At 41.7% G+C, this 20,056-nt stretch overlaps 1 protein-coding gene across 1 annotated transcript; it reads left to right on the top strand.

The window, feature by feature from the left end:
• The first annotated feature begins 1,819 nt into the window (after positions 1-1,819).
• Positions 1,820-19,535, top strand: smg5 (SMG5 nonsense mediated mRNA decay factor). Its single transcript, XM_084358345.1, has 22 exons — positions 1,820-2,260; positions 2,654-2,752; positions 4,293-4,416; positions 5,457-5,613; positions 6,759-6,848; positions 7,195-7,284; positions 8,246-8,324; positions 8,418-8,543; positions 9,284-9,352; positions 10,521-10,747; positions 11,858-11,995; positions 12,377-13,288; positions 13,436-13,605; positions 13,689-13,764; positions 14,278-14,453; positions 15,247-15,405; positions 15,633-15,692; positions 15,925-16,084; positions 16,335-16,425; positions 16,529-16,603; positions 16,706-16,844; positions 18,118-19,535. The coding sequence occupies exons 1-22, from the start codon at positions 2,196-2,198 to the stop codon at positions 18,199-18,201; spliced, it is 3,366 nt and encodes a 1,121-aa protein (XP_084214471.1). The 5' UTR covers positions 1,820-2,195; the 3' UTR covers positions 18,202-19,535.
• Positions 19,536-20,056: the final 521 nt, after the last annotated feature.

Raw genomic sequence — 20,056 nt, forward strand, 5'->3', positions numbered from 1 at the left:
CAGACCCAAGAATCAAATACATTCATATAATTATTCTGCCAGGTTACACAGAAAAATATTCATACAACAATGAAATTAACAATTCTTATTCTTCATTTTCCATTTTTCCATTTCAAACCAAATTGCATTATTCCTAAAATGTAGTTCCTGCAGTAAACATTAGTAAATTCTCACATAAACCCAGTTACATACTGGATAAAACTACCTTTTTCTCCCTGACTGAAACCCCATTGGCTTAAATCTTGTCATCCTGTTTCCACATTTCAGGAAATACATAAAAACACATTAAATTTAGGAAGCAAGCATCTTTCAAAATGACATTACTCTGCGACTTCTACATTACGTTTAGAGGGACATAAAATAATCTGTGATCTTTATGGACCTCTGTTGGCAACCAGGAGGAATTACAACAACAGAGTTAATAGTAGCTATGGTCACTGTAGAAGAGGCCTATAACCATACATTATTTATTATTTGCTTATATTTCAGAACCAATGCATCTTGTCTCTATAAACCTTCCTGGCGTGTACAGTCAGACACCTCTGGTTAAGTTCCTACCAGACACCCAACAGCGGCCCAGTTCCCAGTTAACAAGTTTTCAGTAGTTTTTTTCAGTCAAGGAATAAATATTCTTTAAATCAAACATAATTTTGCCATTTAGCAACAGTTTTGTCATCAACCCGATGTGTTTTGTGAGGAAGAAAGACACGGAAAGCATGCAAAATGTGGCTTACTGTGGTGGGATGAGGTCACCAACATATCCTAATAAGGATGATAAAAGGTGGATGTTGTCCAGTCGTAGCATTTAGGTCTATAACAAAACTTTTATTGATTTTTAAAGTCATAATGCGATCCGAATGTTTGCCTGATTAGTTTATTTGCAGGTTGGTTACTGAGAGGGGATCTAAACAACATGTTGCAGATGCAGAGTGAGTGGTGGGAGATTATAATAATGAGGGGGGACATAACAAACATAGTGTACTTTAAGTACATCATAGTGATGATTTCTCCCTCTCACAAACAGTATTCACCAGTTTTACCACCTGTCTGTTGTTAAAAAAGTACCCAAGTCGTACTTGAGTAAAAGTAAAGATATCATGTAAAATATTACTTTGGTAAAAATCAAAGTCACTCATACAAATAATGTTGATAATATAAGTCTTGAAATGTCTGATATTAGATGTACCTAAGTATCAAAAGTAATTTTCTTGCAATAAATGTACAATAAGTACAAAAAGTGCAACTAAAAATAAATGTTACATATATTAACGTGTGCATGCTGTGTTTCGACTGATTATCCGTTCAGATATTCAGCATTTTTCTGATTATCGTAATCAGTGTTTATTTATTTATTTCAACCTGATTGCCTATAAATTAGATTAAATTGAATTAAATTATATCAGACTAAAATGGCTGTGGTGGCTCAGCATGTGATCTGCAAGTAGGACACTAATTATTAAAATTATGAAATAAATGTAGTGGAGCAAAGAGCACTATATCTGCCTCCAAAATGTAGAGGAGTGAAAGTATAATGTAGCAGAAAAAGGAAATAGTACCTCAAAATTGAAAAGTACAGCAGGTCTGCTAGAGTAAATGTACTTAGTTACATTCCATTACTTCCTGTCTCACAAACAAAATGATTGAAAACAATAAGGTACCATTATTTCAGTGTTTTATTTGTCTAAAAAGTCTATTTTCTTCGATTTGCAGGTCCAAGAATATTGAATGTGTTCATAAAGATTTTCGCAGATGAGGGATCTGTACACGACCTGGCAACCCCCGGTTCTGTCTGTGGGCACTGTCCGTAGTCTCGCGATATCCAGGCGGTCACTGCCTGATAGGAATAATGGCCGCCTTCGTAGCAATGGCTGGAACGGGGAACAACACAAGAAGCATATCAGAGCGTTTTAGCTGACCAGGAAGAGCATAAATTACAGGGCGCCCCCTCCTACCCGGTTTTCAGAACGGATGGGTAGAGGGGGTCTTGCCAAAGGACACAAGAAACGAAAGAGACTCGGAGGGAAAGGGAGGAAAGCTAACACTATCTTGATAGCTAGCGCTAGCTGGCTATCAACACGGTTGTCACTGCCGGGGAACAAACCCGAGTAGCCCTGACAACTGGTGTGTCGGGAGGGAGGAAGGAAGCGGCGACTAAACGCTGGAGCGTGTGAACAAACGACTGGCCTCTCGCTAACATGAGTGGACCGGGGCAGGACAGCGAGCCAGAGGCGAAAGTCCTTCTCATCAAGCGGCTTTACAGGTAACTTGGCGAGGCCGTTTTGCGTAGCTAACCAAGGTGCTAATTGGACGTTGTTCTGTTGGCTAACGTAGCGCTAGCTAATCAGTGTTTGCTAACACGAGAAAGGGTCCATCTATTCTTCCACTCAGCAACCTGTCACGACACTAACAAGCCCGACCTCGCTGCATACTTGTCAGTGTAACATCAGCTGCATCTTGGCTTTCAGTTAGTGCAGCTCGTGTTAGCTTGTGAAATCATGCTTTAGCTGCATTTGTCATTAGCGCCCTTGTTACAGAGAAATGCAACAGGAAGGGTTTTGGTTGCTAGCACAGCATTTGTTCCTGACAGCCCCCTCTCAATCATCAAGACCAGTCATCGTGCTAATGCTTTGTGCTGTTGTCCAACGCTTCACAGGGCTGTGGTGGAGTCTGTGCACAAGCTGGATGTCATCATCGGCAGCAAAGCATCCTACAGGGAGGTCTTCAAGCCGGAGAACATCAGCCTTCGCAACAAGTATGTCCAGCTGTCTCAGTCGTGTGTGTGAGTGGAGGCTGGAGTGTAATTCACACCTCACAGGCTACATGTAACCTGAGTATCATCTGACCACCTGTTCTGAACACAATATGAATTTTAATCAGTCATCTCCAGTTCATTCAGCTGACTATCTCTATTATCCTACATGTGTTCATCCCATTGCATCTCTTATAGACTATATCTCTGACCTGTGTCCAAATCCAGTTCACACATAGCATTTAAAACACCTCTAATATATCTAAGCTGTCCATTTACATACCTTTCAATAAAGTCCCTCAATTATGTCTCTGAGAAACTGTGCAGTCTGTGTGAGCAGGACTGAAGTTGTTACTGGTTACAAATTAACCAAAAGCACAAAAGAGAAACAGGAAGTTTGAGGCTAATGTTAGAAAGAGACTAGACCTTGTGTCTGAACAGACACAGCACTAGAGACAGAGGAGGTATCTCATCCAGCTCAGAGACTGCTGCGGGAGCTCTGTCAACCAACATCCATTTTAAGTGATTAGCTAATTAATTGATAAATACTTATGATAATTGGTTATATGTGTCAGTCATTTTTCAATTAAAGATGAGCTTCAAGCTGTAAATATTTGCTGCGGTCCCGTGTGACATACGATAGGACACCGATTATCTCTGAGTTTTGGACTGTTGGTCTGACAAACATTGACATTTACAAACATCGCCTTTGACGTTTCAAGGAAATTTAAATGGGCATTTTTGTTGGTGTTTTTCTGACATTTTGTTGACTGAATCTGTTAATCAAGACAGTAGTTTTCAGATTAATCAATAATGAGAACAATCTTTTGTGCAGTACAAGGGCATATGCATCCCTGACCCCTCTAGGAGGGCCAAAGTCATTTTATTCCATTGTCGACATTATAGGACGACTTTACACCTGCATTTAGAGGTATCCACTTGTGTAAGAGCTGTAGTTGTATACTGTACTCATCTTGCAAAAGGGATAATTTTGCACCTCAGTGCAAGGTGAGGCTGATGTTATTGTTGAGTGTGATATTATCCTCTTTGGCATTGAAAAATAGATGAACCAAGCAGAGAAGCCGCTCTCCAAAGAGGAGATAATGAGAAATACTGCATGTACTTGCATAACTGCATTAACATAATCTTGTCATTGGCCGCGCACAAAGTGTGGACTGAGACTTCACAGTATTCTGATGAACAACTCTTGACTCTGAGTCATTTTACAGTGACAATGTGAGCCACAGAAGAGAAAGGCATGCTTATTAGTGATGCCACAATATTTCTTTTTGTCGGATTGTACAAGAATCTTCAGTTGCCAACAAATTGTTATTTTCACTTTGATTAATCTGCTGATTATTTGCTCAATCGTGAAAAAATGCCCACCGTTTATATCCTGGTATGTGTTTCTGTTCTGCGTAGCCCAACTTGTTCACGTGAAACTAGGTTGAGTCATTAGTCCACTTGTCAAACCGGTGACCCAACTACCTCCTTAACTTCTGCATGTGTGTGTATCTGTTCTTCTTTGTATGTGTGTTTTTAGGCTGAGGGAGCTTTGTGTGAAGCTGATGTTTCTCCACCCTGTCGACTATGGCCGCAAGGCTGAGGAGCTGCTCTGGAGGAAGGTTTACTACGAGGTCATCCAGGTTATCAAGACCAACAAGAAGGTAACTCACCCTGCAGCTGTGGAAAGAAGTCCTCTGTGCATGTGTCAGCCAAACAGTTCTGCTCTTCTTAGCTGACTTGACATCCTGGCTGCCACTTAAAGGTCAACTGTATTGTGACATCTGCTGTTTTGTGGTCACTGACACTCATATCTCATAGAGGACCAAGAGTGTGTCCATGTCATGCATGGATAGTCCCAGTGGAAATGACTACTATATGTGAAAAACTATACAAAGAGAGAGCTGCATGAAATCTCAAGTAAAGTCACTCGAGTCAGTATCAGTTTACTCTGAAGACTGCAAGTTTGAAAATGAAAAAAATAGTCTTAGAAAGAAGTGAGTTCACCAGAGCTGTGTAGCTCACTCCTTATCTCTGCTTGAATCTTTAAATAAACAGTGATCACTTCTGGGTAATGTAGGCATCATGTTTCAACAAGGAAAAAGAATGCAAGGTATATAAAAAATACGATACTTCTGTGTGAGCCTTGGAGCTCACAGGAAGGGCAGGAAGGAGGCAACAGCGCGGGATGAAGGTGGTGACAGTTTTATTTACCAGCCAGCAGACAAGGGTGGCTCACAATCATACACAAAACGCAAAGGAACAGCCGTCGCGGCTGAGGGTAACGCCCGCCTGCCGTCTGCTGTCGTCGGTGCGGTGCTCGGTCCTCTCCCAGGACCCAGCCTACTGCAAGAGACCAGAACCAGGTTACAAGCGTGCTTATATAGGTGATTGATTACCTGATTCTGTCCAGCTGTCTGAGCACCGGCTGAGCCACTCCTCCCTCTCCTCCAGCAGCCGGCGCCTCAACCACACCCCACTGCCACATTCTGCTTCTAAGCTTACTTTTTTACTAGTGTTTTTTTTCCTTAACCTCTTTCTCATTCACTAAATATCTCGCCATTGCTTGTCATTTGTATACATGTATATTTTAGTGTTTCAGTCCAAATGTGAACTGCAGTTTGTATGCTACATAGACTCTGTATATTGTTGTTGTTCTGGTCACATCTCTAATGTCCTGGCTCCTCTTTCTCTTCCATTGCAGCACATCCACAGTCGCAGCGCTCTCGAGTGTGCCTACCGCACACACCTGATCGCCGGCGTGGGTTTCTACCAGCACCTGCTGCTCTACATCCAGTCACATTACCAGCTGGAGCTGCAGGACTGCATCGACTGGACTCACGTCACAGACCCACTAATCGGTAAGAGCTGCAAATTCAGACACAGATGGAGAACATTCATACATAATAGCAGCATCTAATGTCTGACTGAATGTTTGTCAGGAGGGTGTGTGACAGTCAGACTTATAAAACAGGCTGTCTGCCTGTCCCTAATTTAAACATGTCATTCATTACATTTTAAAATCTTGGTCACTTGGAGACCTTTTTATTTAAATATGTTGTTATGCCACTGCATTATGTCACTGGAAAAAGCACAGGTTTGAATGATAAATTAATGATGGTGTCTGCCAGTGTCAGGAGTCTTGTGTTGTGCTTGCTTGTTGGCTTTACACTTAAATAGCTCTTTCTGTCCTCTTCTTACTATAACAACAAGAACATGTTTGCTTTGATAAAGGCCTTTAACACAGTTTGTTTATATCTTTCTTTCTTTTCTTTTACCATCTTTGCACGATTCAGATTTGCTTTTCTTATGAAATGGCTGTAAATCCCATTCACAGTGGTATTACCAGTGGTTTGAAACCAGTGGATTTAATATTTAAACTGCAAAAACTCTCTGAAAGCGTCCACTGAAAAGTTCAACCTCATTTATAGTTGAAATATATAAATTAAGATGTACGTTCACTCTCCAGTTAATGAACAGTGTGATCACAACGCTACCTTCACACCAGGTGTTTGTGTCCATTGTCTGAGTTCAGTCTGTATCAGATGTTGCTTTGAACTATGCAAAGCAGGAAAATAGGTGGAGAAGTGCCAAGATATTCTATTATGAGCACAGAGAAACAGGCAGGTGCAGGGTCGCCCAAGGTTGTGGTATTGTGCAGCGTGCCATCCTAATCTCTGTGGTGTTATACATGCACGTTTTTGCAAGCGCATAGCGCAGATTTCATGCACATAGATATGGGGATCCTTATCTTATCATGAGATCTAATCAATACATAGTGTCTACTTGGCCAACAAAAACAAAAACAGCACATTAACACCTTAGGAACAGAGAAACAGTGCTGCGAGTAATATCTGGGTGCTGTCTCTAACATTTATTGCTTTCCTGGAATTCAAGCTTGTTCATCTGTTACATAACTCCAAGTCATTTTGCTAAGTGCATCAGCTAAACGCTTGAAATGAAAAGGAGAAGAAGAAAAAAAGCATTGTGTAATTCTTCCCCGCAGGCCGAAAGAAACCAGTGTCAGCCACCCCCAAGGAGATGGAGTGGGCACAGATGGCCTGCCATCGCTGTCTGGTCTACCTTGGAGATCTAGGTAATAACATGATAATAGAACATTTAGAGAACACAATTACTTCATCTCTCTACCCAGCTTGTAGAGGTGTGAGACAGCATGTGTGTGTCATTCAGCGTGGGAAATTTTGGCAAAGCTATAGACTATAACTGGCAGGAGGCCGTTTGGTTGAGTCTTATGTGATACTGAGATGTTAGTATATTGATTGATCCTTGATTATTAACTGAATATTACACCAGCAAATGAAATTCTGTTTTTTCAGCCTAAGTTAATGACTTTTGTCGAAGTACTTGTGCTCCAAAATATGTGGTAATATTTATTTGATGAGCTTGTTATCAGCATTAATTATTACTTTGTTCCTCTGCAGCCCGTTATCAGAATGAGCTTGCTGGAGTGGAGGCTGAGCAGCTGGCAGAAAGGTTTTACCATCAGGCCTTGTCTGTCATGCCACACGTGGGTAAGTGACAGTAACTTTTTTAACACAGTGCTGTGCTGTTCCCACAGTCAGTGAGAACCTGGTAAAGTTTGTGTTTACTCGGCTGGAAGAGTCGCAGGAATACTCTGCTTCTTAAAAGTGCAGAGATGTTATTGTCGTAAGTGATGCACTTAGCCACAACACAAATAAATATATGAAATGCCATTATTCAATAGATAGAGAAAGCAACTGAAGAGGGGCGCTGACAAGTGTAAATTCTGTTTGTTACCGTGGAAGAAAGTCATGTTTGGATCGCAAATCCAAACCCTATTTGGGGAAATGGTTCAACATTTTAGGACACACACTTATTGGCTGTTGTGCTGAGAGTTGGATCAGTACCACTCACATCTGTATGGTGATTATATAGGTAGAGCCAGCCGCCGGTTAGCTTAGCATAAAGACTGGAGGAAAAATTGTTCACATCTGACATCCAACTTCTTATTTGCCAAATTATTTGTTACAATTTGGCATTTTATAGGAGAGCTAGTTATTTATATAATATTACTGTTGTTACTGTTTTTCCTCGAGTTTTGTAAATATTAAACAACCAGGATATTATACGTTTTATACATTTTAAAGGTGCTGTGAAGTTTATACAGTGATCAGCACTTTATTTGTGTGTTTACTGATTTATTCATTAGTTTTCCTTTAAATATTTTTCACTCCTTGTTACTGTTATCCTCAAAGGACTTCATCAAAATATCAGATATCGTTTCAGGTTTTTCCATGTGAAGTTATTAAATGTTAGAATTATATTTTGTTCAAAAGATGAAGGAGCATCACCGCCGTTCTGCTGGAATAATTTTGTTTCAAGCATTGCAACAATTTGAAATACACCATCTTTATTTTTTCAGATTGATCAGTGAACATTCGGTAATGATTCTCAACATCAGGCAACTGGAAAAATGAATGTAAACTAAGTACTTGTCTGTCCTGTTTACAGGAATGCCTTTTAACCAACTGGGCACACTGGCAGGGAGCAAGTTCTACAATGTTGAAGCAACCTACTACTACCTACGCTGGTGAGGAGTCTTTATGTACAGTAATGTATAATATAACTATTGACCCACAACCCAGTAAGTTGAGAGTATTAACAAATATCTCACCTGTGCTAGCATCCAATCAGACGCCCCCTTTGAGGGCGCCTATGGCAACCTGAAGCGCCTGTTTGACAAAGCTGCCAAGATGTACCACCAGGTGAAGAAGCAGGAGATGAAGAAGCTGTCTCCGTCTCGACAAAGGTGAGGAGGATTCACAGGCTTTCAGAGAGAGAGAAGACTTTGCACACATGAAAAATAAATGACTTCCACAGTGGAAAAGTCTAAAGAAACTGTTCGAGAAGTAAAATGACGAAGCATTTCTGGTAGTTTTGCACAGTTTATTTATCATTAGGATTATTCAGATTAGTATTGTGCATGAAGCAAATAAGATTAACAGATTCTTTTGCCACTTGCCCGGAGAACAATGCAGCTTTGTTTCATTTACATAATAACACATAACTCAGCTGTGGTGTGTTCAGTGTGAAAACTTTTTGCAGCAGTTTGCATTGCATTATCATAAATTTATAAATCTGTTGTCCACATTTTGGGAAATATGCTTTTTGGTTTATCTGCCAAGAGTTAGGTAAGATTGACACCACACATGTTAATTCAAGAAGCGCTGGTATGCTGACTTGTGTTATTATTTTCCTCCTGCTTTCGGTGTTTACGTGAAGCCAACCAGCTGCTGGATAAAAGTTGATGTTTAGCGTACAGACGTCAGAGGGGTTTCAGTCTCTTTTAAATATAAATGAAGTTACTCGGGAATGAAAATGGCAGAGCAATAGTGAAAGCATTCACTACACCACTGTGTCTCCAAAACATGAAAATATTACATGTAATTCTCTTCTGTGGTCAACAAAGTTTGATTGACAAAATCTTAATAAAAATTAAAATATCTGTTATTTCCGATTTCTATAATTTGCTATGACTTTCTTCTGCAGATCAAAAGACATTAAGCGCCTCCTCGTGAGTTTCATGTACCTTCAGAGCCTGCTGCAGCCCAAGAACAGGTGAGTGCTTCTGCTGTCACTTACCTGCTGTCCTCCTTTTTTTCTCCATTGTTTTTTAGCCCTATTTGCAGGGTACTAGTATTACCAGGGGACCTCATGTGATTTAGAAATAACCACCATCATTTGTGTTTCTTGTGGCGCATTTGCTTGTGATAAGCAAATTCTGTATTTTACTCTCATTTACCTACATTATCTCCTGAATGTGATGAATGTGATGTCAAGGTTTGTGTAACATCTCCCTTTTAGAAGCAAAGCATCTGTTCTTCTGCACCCACAATATTAATATAGTTGAGAGTTGATAAGCCTACTTTCTGCATGTTTCACAAGCATAAATACACATTTGCAGCTCATTTAGATCAAGTTTAAGATGCTTTGTGGCTGAATATGACACCTTCTGTTGCGCCTAACCTTCTCTGTTATCACTTTCCAACTTCAATAGAGGCTATCTCACTGCACAGCTGTTGACTCTTGCTCAGTATTTTATGACACGCAACCAAATTTCTTACTTCAAGAAATACAACCCCAAAAACCACAGACATGCTGATCTGCACGGACAAATATTCTCTCATGACCTCTGTGTTTGGCAAAATATGATATTTAAAATGCGGTGAAATTCTTACTTTACTACTTACTTACATGACCGATTCGAACAGGATTGAGATCACAGACGTCCTCTGCAATATTACAAATGACTAGAGTCCCTCAGGAACTAGTTCAATGAGAATAGGGTTTTACAACAACGGCAATAAACCTCTGAATTCACTGTATTTTTAAAACATCACCATTTTTATGTTGAGACTAGATGAAAACAGTCTGTTTTCATCTGTTTAATGAGTGTCAAATGTATCTATAGTGTGTGACCTCTTACCTGCACCAGTGATATCAAAGTCAAACATTGTCTGAACAGATGTTAACATTTCACCAGGCAGAGTCTTCCTGCCTGTAAAAATGTTCAAACAAACTGATTTAACTACCAATAAAATGTACTCGTAGTTCATGAGCCAAAATGAAGGACAGGGAAAATGAACATATAAAACCTGGTCTTCCTCCTTGTTCACCTGAACCCCTAACAACAGTGTTGTTCTTGAAGAATTGATTATTTCACCTTGTATTTTTATTGTGTCCTTCATTTTTATAATCTTGCCTTCCCTCCTCTGTCTGCCTGTAGTCTGATGGAGACAGAGCTGACGTCACTCTGCCAGTCGGTGCTGGAGGATTTCAACCTGGTGCTGTTTTACCTGCCACCGCCGACACATGGCGGCGCTCACCACTCCCCCAGCGAGGAAGAGGAGGAGCAGCAGCACGCAGATAGCTCCTGCCCTGTGCTGCCTGACACGCTCGTCTTCAAGATGGTGGTCACTTGTCTGATGGTGGTGCACAGCCTGAAGAGGGGAGGTGAGTGAACCAACAATAACTTTTTTTTTTTATCCTTCTTAAAAACTAATGAGGCCCATCTTCAGAGGGCCTGATCAAACGAGGATTAGAATAATTAGGAGAAGAGGAAGGAGATACCAGCCAGACTTGATTTTATTTTTGTGGCGCTGAGCAGTTAACTAGCCAAACGGCCGCGCAACTCTCTCCAAAACGCCCACTAACGTTGTTCATGTTTGTTGCCATCACAAGAGGATCTGTGATGGATCGACTCCCAACCAGAAATTTGGACACAAACTTGAAATTTACAAACATAAATCTGAAGAAATACATCTTTAGGTTTTTGATGATTTACAGAAATGTGTCATTTTTATTACAGCCCTACTGTTACAGGATTTTTGAGGCCAATATTAATATTTATATTTAAGAACTTAAAACATCTGATAATGACATATTGGTAGATATTTTCACACAACCAATAACAAACACTTAAATGTTTTATTTTTAACAGCTTAATTAAATGAAATGTTGTTCGCCAGACATTAAAAAGTTGAAGAATTACACTTATCACTACTCTCTGGTGAACAAACTATAGAATAGTGACCCTGTTTCAAGACATATTTCTTGTCATTTATCAACAATATTACAATACATGTCAGCATATTAATGAACAAGACTATAAATATGCCAGAAATAGAGGCCAACTTTCAACCAAGAGGCCAACTTTCATCTGTAGTTTCTAGCCAGGTTCAATGTTGGCAACCTAAAATCAAGAAACAATTTTAAACCGCAACCATGATGGAAGGGCATATTGATTACAGTAAAACTAGGACAAAGACATGGGCAGCAATAAAAGCAGATCAAATTACAGAGCAACCAAGTGAAGACAAACAATGTAACAACAAGCACACACAAGAAAGCACAGACATGACGTGTAAGTTTCAGAACAGCTTTGCAAAAACAGACACAAGCAGAGACTGATTTAAGAAACCTGTACATTTATTGATATGTACCGAAAATGCTGTCTTGTGGCAATGATTATTACCAGGATATTTGTGGGTATACAACAGGAGAAGTACACATTTCGATGTAAATAATTATTTTTGACTAATGAATGTTGTTTTGTGTCCTCAGGATCAAAGCAGTACAGTGCATCCATAGCTTTTACTCTGGCGCTGTTCTCCCATCTGGTGAACCACGTCAACATCCGGCTGCAGGCTGAACTGGAGGAAGCGGAGAGCCAGGTGCCTCCACTTCACACTGACGCCACAGGTGAGAGAGGAAACCTGTCTCCGTATAAGGAGAAGGGAAAAAAATCTCATAAGCCAGTGCAGTTTGGGAGGTTTTCCAGCCAGTATCAGGCACATAGATCAGATCAGTTCTATCCCAGCGTATCCTATCAGCAATATCCTAGAGGATTAAAGTTCAGGATGCTTTTTGTGGTTCAAAATGTTTTCTTATGGGAGAACTACAGAAATATTTGAAGGTTTTACAAGTCAAGAGTAATTTAAAGTTAAACACATTTATTCACTCTTTCCAATCTGCTCATTTTCGAATATCCCAGTGGAGAACTTTTGTTTTGTAAAGTAAAATCTGTATTTAAAAAACCTGGATGAAGACGAAAAAGCAGTGAGTGTTTCTTCTCTTATCTAGATGACCTGGAGACGAGGGATTTGTCAGCTCCACCAACGGATCGCTCTGATGAGAAGCCTCTACAGAATGGCTCCCTGGAGCAAGAAGACGAGGAGGAGAAAGATGAAGATGGCTGTGAGAGGGTTGGCACCAAAAAGCAAAGCGTGGAAGAACAGCGCAAAATGGAGGAAGAGAAACAGAGACAGAAGAAGAAGTACACCCGCTTGTCTAGACTCCGCCGACGCCGATGTGCCCGCAAGGACGCTCGAGGTGAGGATGAGAGCGACCTGAGCGAAGGCTTCGAGAGTGAAGAGGATGAAGATGACGATGACGAGAGAAGGGGGCACACTGATTCAACAGGTGGCACCACAACAGGAACCCCGCCCAATCCTCCACCTATCAGGAAGGAGACCAAGAGAGACCACCTGGGCGAGGAGGGCAGCTGGGGGAGTGGCTCAGAGGAAGAGGAGGAGGAAGGAGGAACGGCATTCGATGTGGAGACGGACTCGGACATGAACAGCCAGGAGTCTCGCTCAGACCTGGAAGACATCGAGGACACGGAAAACTCAGACAACTTGGAGGGTCAGGCGCGGGAGCACCAGGACGAAGAGGAAGATGAAGACCAACCGAAGGAAGAAGGAGGCGACAGGGATGGTGACACGCCTCCGACCACTAACGGTCCTCTCCTGCCTGGCGACTCCAGCATCAGCAGTAACCTCCAGGCCATGTCCTCACAACTGTTCCAGGCAAAACGCTGCTTCCGCCTGGCGCCAACCTTCAGCAACATGTTGTTGAGGCCTCAAGCCTCATCTTCTTCGGGCATTCCCACCCCAACTGACGCCTCTGCTCCCCCCTCCCAAGAGACGCCGCCACCTCCTGGGGATTCACCCTCCGATATGAACCCTGGTACTGCCAACGGAACCAATGAAAATGGTAATGTGCTTTGAGCATCAGTGTCACGTATAATCTTGTAAAGTCTTTTTGTGTCATCTGTTTAATTTTTAATGGATTCGCAAAGAACTCCTAATGTTACACAGTTGAAATTAAACTTGTCCTCTTGCTTTGTGTCACCTGTTTTAGATTTGGACTCTGATTCGGAGGGCAGCCAACACAGTTCTCAATCCGTACACAGTGAGAAAACCCTCCTAGAGAAGCTGGAGATCCTGACCAATCAGGGGTTGATCCAGGTGGTGAAGGTGTTTATTGATTGGCTAAGGACAAACACTGACATTATCCTCATGTGTGCTCAGGTGAGTGGGGAGGTTGTCCTGCATTTTCTGTGAAACACTGACATTTAGGACTGTATGTAAGAAAACCGGCTCTCTCTCTGCAGAGTTCGCAAAGCCTGTGGAACCGACTGTCTGTGCTGCTCAACCTGCTACCAGATGGCAGCAAGATGCTCGAGGCTGGTGAGTTAGTGATAGGCTGCACCGCATAGATATTTATACTCCTGTGTAGCTCAGGAGGCACAGGATGGCAGTGTCTTGGTTTTTGTTCCCACTGGGAATACTAAAATGTCCTTTGACACACTTGATTAGATTTCTCTCATCTGACTCTCTGCCAGAAATCTCTCTCCTTTCAATAAGTGGTCAAAGAACAGTCCCATTCCCCTTATTAGAGTAATTGTATTTTTATCATTATCAATATTATTATTTGGTCTGATATGCATTATTTTCCGTCCATACTGTTTAATGTTATAATGTGAATTTATATGGATATTTTTTATCGATAAAGTTGATTTAATTTTGTCCATACCTCCAAGCTCTGATCTCATCTCTGTACTGTGTGCGCACACTTAACGAACAGTGCTAACACTCAGCTCTCACACTGAATATTTCTCTCCTCGTGTGACTTTTAGTCACTAACGACTGTGCTCTGAGTCCATTGCTCGTTTATTTATTTATCCATGTGTGTTACTGCAGAGCTCGGTCTGAACGCAGAGGTGACAGAACTGTTAAATGAGTGCGAGCAGCCCGGGTTGGTCCAGAGTCTGCTGCTGCCCGAGGATTTGGCTCTGCGGCACCTGCCTGCTCTCAGCGTAGCACACCGCCGCCTTGATTTCACTCGCCGCAACCCCTCCCTCAGCTCCCTACAGGAGGTACACACACACACACACACACACACACACGCACAGGATTCAGCTTTTGCACATTCAATATTGGTTAAACACTAGAAACACCAAAGCCATCAGCTCCACCATGTGAAGCCTATTATTGTAGAATCATGACACAGGATTTTGCAAGTTGTGTTGCCTCTTTTTTTGCCAGTAAGTCTGCCAATATCAACACAATATGATCATCGTCAACAGAACTATTTTCAGTGTACCATGTCTTTGTAATAATAAAAATGTGTACCGATCGGCATGTCACTATGTCCAAGTGCATGGAGAAGGGAAGGGTTACATTTTTTGGCATCTTGGGGGACAGCACAACCTTCAAACACCACATTGACATATTATCATTTTACAAAGTTAATAACCGTTGCTTATTTACATCACATTTACATCACATTTATTTATTTAGAGTCACCTTCACAAAAATTTGTTCTCCACCAACTCCTGAGGGAAATATCTGCCTCTGTAGCAGCTAAATGCTCCTCTCCACAAGCCTGTTTGTCTGCCTGCTGTTTGGTGGTGGGCAGATAGTAAAGTGCTAGTGCACTGATGAGAGCAGTGGGACTGAACCAAAACTGCTGCGAAATGTAAAACCAAAATGAGCAGGTGAAAGATGGTAAAGGCTTTTGTAGGGCTGAGACTTGCTACCTACCACATGTAGACAGACACACAGATACCAAAAGTCCTTTAAGCTGATTCATCTAAAGTAACATTTTATAATCAAACGTGCATAATATAAAAACTTTAAAAACTTTCCATCTTTTTCTCTTTCTCGTAGTGTGTGGTGCGAGTGTGTTGCATTCGCAGTTTTGGCCACTTCCTAACAAAACTCCAGGGCAACGTGCTGCACTTCAACCCAGAGGCGGGCATCTTCACCAGCATCAGCCAGACCGAAGAGGACAATCTGGTGCAGCAGGCCAAGGCCCAGTTCCGAATGGTGAGTGACATGTGAACAGTGACCAGAAGAACCACTGGGTGTCACCATTCAGTCAAATCTCATTGATCTGTGCTTTGTTTACACAGTGAAACTGGTTTTGTTTCATAACTGTTGACCTGAATAAATGGGAAGAATATTTATTTAATTAATGAATCAAAATGGTGTTTACTTGTGAGCAAAGCAGCTGTCCCTTTTGATGTCGACTCTCTCGTTATCTCTATTTCCAGGCTGAAGAGGAGGCTCGTCGAAATCGCTTAATGAGGGATATGGCCCAGCTTCGACTTCAGGTTTTTAATATTGCTCTGTCCACTGACTGTTTACCCTGTCTGTTCACCTGATGTGATACAGTATAAACACAGTTGATGCAGTTGGCGTTAACAAGAACACTCACTAAACTCATCTGACGGACTCAGGAACCTGAAGCTAGTCATAGTTCTGTAATCATATACTGCACATACCCATCATACATTAATTGCTCGTCATCAGTTGTTGGGTCTCACCGTCTGTCTTTCCTTGCAGTTGGAGGTGTCGCAGCTAGAGGGCAGCCTTCAACAGCCCAAGGCCCAGTCGTCCATGTCTCCCTACCTGGTGCCAGACACAGCTGCTCTCTGCCAGCATCTGAACCTCATCCGGCAGCTGGCCGGCAGCGGCTGCTTCATCATCATCATCCCACGGACAGGTCAGTGCACTGCCTCATCCTCTGACTGATTCACAAAATGTATCAAGCTGCTGACCAGGGCGGTGAAACTGAATAGCAGCACAGAGAAAGTAAGTCATATGACGATAAATCTACCAAGCGTTAACATAATTTAAACCAAAAAAGTTAAACTTGAACTTCTGCCTTTTCACTAAGTCGGTGTCTGAGTCAGTCTTTTTGATTAAGGGACTGTTTGCTCAGGTACTTAACTTGTACTGCTTCTGTGTTTTAGTGATTGATGGACTTGACAGGTTGAAGAAGGAAATTGCTGGTGCGAGGGACAGCATCCGCTTCCTGGAGTCTGAATTTCGCAAAGGCAACAGGTGGGTGTAATACATATATGATGACTTCCCTCTGCACTTCTTTCCAAGAATATGTCGAACACAAACCTTTTACTTAAATATTCTGTTTCTTATCCTTCTGTAGGTACATACGCTGCCAGAAGGAGTCGGGTCGAAGTTTTGAAAGAGATAAACTCAAACGCCAGGACATCGAAGCCTGGTAAACCTGGCTCACTTTCTACAGTTACCTCTATTTGGTTTTTAGCATACTCATTGGATGAGCCTGACTTCTATTTTGATTGTTCCTTCTTTTTATGTCTAGGCATTTATACAAGATGGTGGACAGCTGTCGTCAGCTAACAGTCTCCCAGAGCAACGGAGATGAAGACACAGCCGGGATGGTGACCATACTTACCGGCCATCAAGTGGAAGATCTGTGCACTCAGTCAGCAGCAATGAAGGTCGGTCACTCGCTGTATTTTGCTACATTATAAATACTCAGGAATTTTACATTTTCTACCAAGACTAGTAAAGGTTAATGGATTTCAGTTTTTGCTCTATTGTTGAACCAGTGCAGTCTTCACTGGACTGTGTCTGTCACTGCTCTGTCCTTGAGATAATGCACATTTTCTCAAGGTTGTAGCAGTATAACATATCTTGTTGTTGTTGTCACTTGTCACTTGCTTGTGGGGCTTACAGTAATCGTATGTCAAAATATTTACACCAAAAAGCACTAGACCACATGCCAGCGTTGCTCATGTGACGTTCGCAAAACTCTCATGCTTCAGGTCACTGCATGATCTGACCGCTCTCTATCTCTGCCTCTTTTATGAAAAAAAAAATGACATTCAAATCAAATAGATGGCATTAAATATGATACAAAATATATATACAGACTTTGCGCAAACCTTCAGAGAAACTCTCCTCGATGGCAGTCATATTGTTTGCCACAGTTGTACACACAAAAAGTGATGGAAGTGAGATGGTCAGTTTCAGAAACTGTCAACATTTGTCAGATGCATCCTCCCCAGGTCTGATGTCTGAACGTTGCGAGGGAAGGGTTTTTAAAGTTCCCAGGAAATGGCTAGCAGAGTACTAACCACAGTTATAAGCAGTTAATGGTTACTTGTGACTGTCCATCAGGAAACTCTATAAATCACAGAGAGTTCAGGCAGAGACGTGGAAGGACATCAGAGGGAAAAACTGAAAATATTTCTCCCTAAAATATGATCCAGTTTCACCAGAGTGAGGTCCGTTACCAAAAAAAGCTCCACGCCAGTGACATCATGAAAATTCAAAAAAGTGCTTCATTGGACAGCCTCTATTCTGAGTGCTGGATGAGTCATCCTCATTTTAAAAGTGTTTTCCAGGAAACGACAAACCCCAAATTACTTTTTAAGAGTAGTTACATAACAACTTTTTTGTCATTGTTGGGCCTGCCAGTTGTGTAGAGGTGATGGTTTGATCAAAGAAAAACTTCTATTTTGATTTCACGGGGGCTTAAAGATGCTAACAACAAGCACTCCAGTTAAGCACACAGACACGTTTATGGTCTGTAGATTTTAGTCAGACATTTTGAATCTTCTTTCTTATCAGTAGACGTGCGTTAGCTAAACATTTGCATTGGCCGTGATGACTAAAACACAGTTGTAAAAGCACTGTGTGTGTGACAGGTTTCATATCTGATGTGTTTTGTATTTATTTGCATATCTGTGTCTGTTTCTCCTCTGCCAGGCGGCGATCCAGGCGGCGGGCTCGGCGGGCATGGAGCTGAAGAACATCGTGGAGTTCTACCGGCAGTGGAAGGAGATTGGCTGAGAGGTCAAACGGGGGCAGCTGTCGGCGCTGCGAACAGCTGATCGATCACAACACTCGCTCCCTCTCTCTCTCTCCCACTCTTTTGCTCTGTGTGTATCTGCGTCTCCAAAGGCAAAAACCAACTCAAAAGAAAGCTAAAGTGTAGGAAGGAGTTAAAGCTCAGAGGGGTGGAAAAGTTAAAACAGTGGAGTAAAAAAATAAAAAGAGAAATGCGAGCGAAACGGCGCTCTAAGAAACAGCAGATATCCCACCTCCCACTCCCATTCCTTAAACATAAAGAGTGACCCCTAGTGGTCGGGGTGCGGAGACGGTGGGGGAACGCTACACAACATTTAAGTGCCCCTGGTTCACACCCTAACCAGGAATACACTGTATATGTTAGCAAACGAGTACATACGTGTCGAGAGAGAAACCGCGCACACACACACACACACATAAACACACTCATGCTCAGATGAATCCATATAGATATTTAGAGCAGTGGTTTGGATTTTCTGTTCCCTCCTCCCCTTTCCCTTCAGTCTGTATTCGAGAAACAGGGTTAAGAATGTGCGAGTCTGGTAGGCCGTTTTGGAAAGTCGAGGGTGTATGACGACAACTTTAAGATGGAGAATACTCCGTCCACCTGACACCCGAGGCTCAAAACAAACCAGGCGTCTCATAGCTCATAGGCCTCTAGGAAAGGTTGAGGAAGACAAATGTACACATCTCCAGAATCGGTTTCTTTCCTCTGTGGCTTTTTTAAAATTTTTATTTGGTTTTGTTTTTTTCTTTATTTGCAGTGTACTTTTGTGACCAGTGACTTATGTATTGTGCTATCTCTGTATGAGAAAAAGAAGAGGAAAAAAAAAACACGACAGGTGTTGCCCTGTTTGAAAGTTTTAATTTGGATTTTATTTTTGTACCCAAATGATGTTTATTTTGCTTTTTTGTAAGCTAAATCTGAATGATATGCAAGAATGTTAAGGGAAAGGGAAGGGGTTGTTGTCGTGTGTTGATCCACTGAACAAGTCCTGCAGTTCTGAATATAAAAAAAAAAAAAACGTATAATCCAGAATTTATTTAACAAGGTGTCGTGTCAGAGAGAGGAGGGAGGGTAGAAGCTGACGAGCCTCGTGTTGTAGCTCGTCACAGAGGAGGCTCAGAAGAGAGGGGGGCCAGCTGACTTTCCCAGAGGAACGTGGGTTGTGTTTGGACCCCTGTAAACTCCTACAATGTGTCCCGTCTACATCACCATTACCATAGTGACTGTCCCATCATGCACAGTGCAAAAGAAAACAAGTATATGTGTGTGGCCATGCATTGAACAATAAAAAGAAACTCGTATGACATGATGACTTTTGTCTTCTTACTGTCTCTCCAGTGCAGGGCTCCCACGGTTCTTGAAAGCCTTTCAGAGTTGTGAATTGAAAGTGCTTGAATGTATGTTTTCTGCAAGTTATCGTATATTTTTTTATTTAAGGCTACTACAAGGAATTTTCAAGCCACGACTCCTTAATTTATCTTCTAAATGATCATCTCGTTTTCTTATGTAGGTCATAAAGAGACAGTAGCATCAAAATGAGACTGTTTCATAACCAGTATAACTTTAATAGGCTACATTCTGCTGTCTGCACGTGTCCATCGCTGTAACTCTTCAGTCTTAAAAAATAACCATGATGATGTTTTCAGAAAGTCTGTTTTACCAAGAGGAGGCGTGGAGTTTGAACGATACACATGGGCATTTACTAGCCGTGTGGCGTCTGACGAAAGATGCCATTGCATTATAGGAAATGTGGGATCAACCGTTCTGGGGGATTGATTCATGAAAGGTACAAAAAGTCAGAGCATAGTTTCCACTACTCTAATGTTTACA

This window comes from Pagrus pagrus (assembly GCF_965226575.1).
Source record: "Pagrus pagrus genome assembly, chromosome: 7".
Classification (NCBI taxonomy): domain Eukaryota; kingdom Metazoa; phylum Chordata; class Actinopteri; order Spariformes; family Sparidae; genus Pagrus; species Pagrus pagrus.

Bases quoted from the DNA above. Each gene is read 5' to 3' on its own strand.
- smg5 (XM_084358345.1), top strand. From the start codon at position 2,196: ATGAGTGGACCGGGGCAGGACAGCGAGCCAGAGGCGAAAGTCCTTCTC. The intron at 2,261-2,653 runs GTAACTTGGCGA...AACGCTTCACAG, and splicing joins CTCATCAAGCGGCTTTACAG to GGCTGTGGTGGAGTCTGTGC. The intron at 16,085-16,334 runs GTCAGTGCACTG...TCTGTGTTTTAG, and splicing joins CATCATCATCCCACGGACAG to TGATTGATGGACTTGACAGG.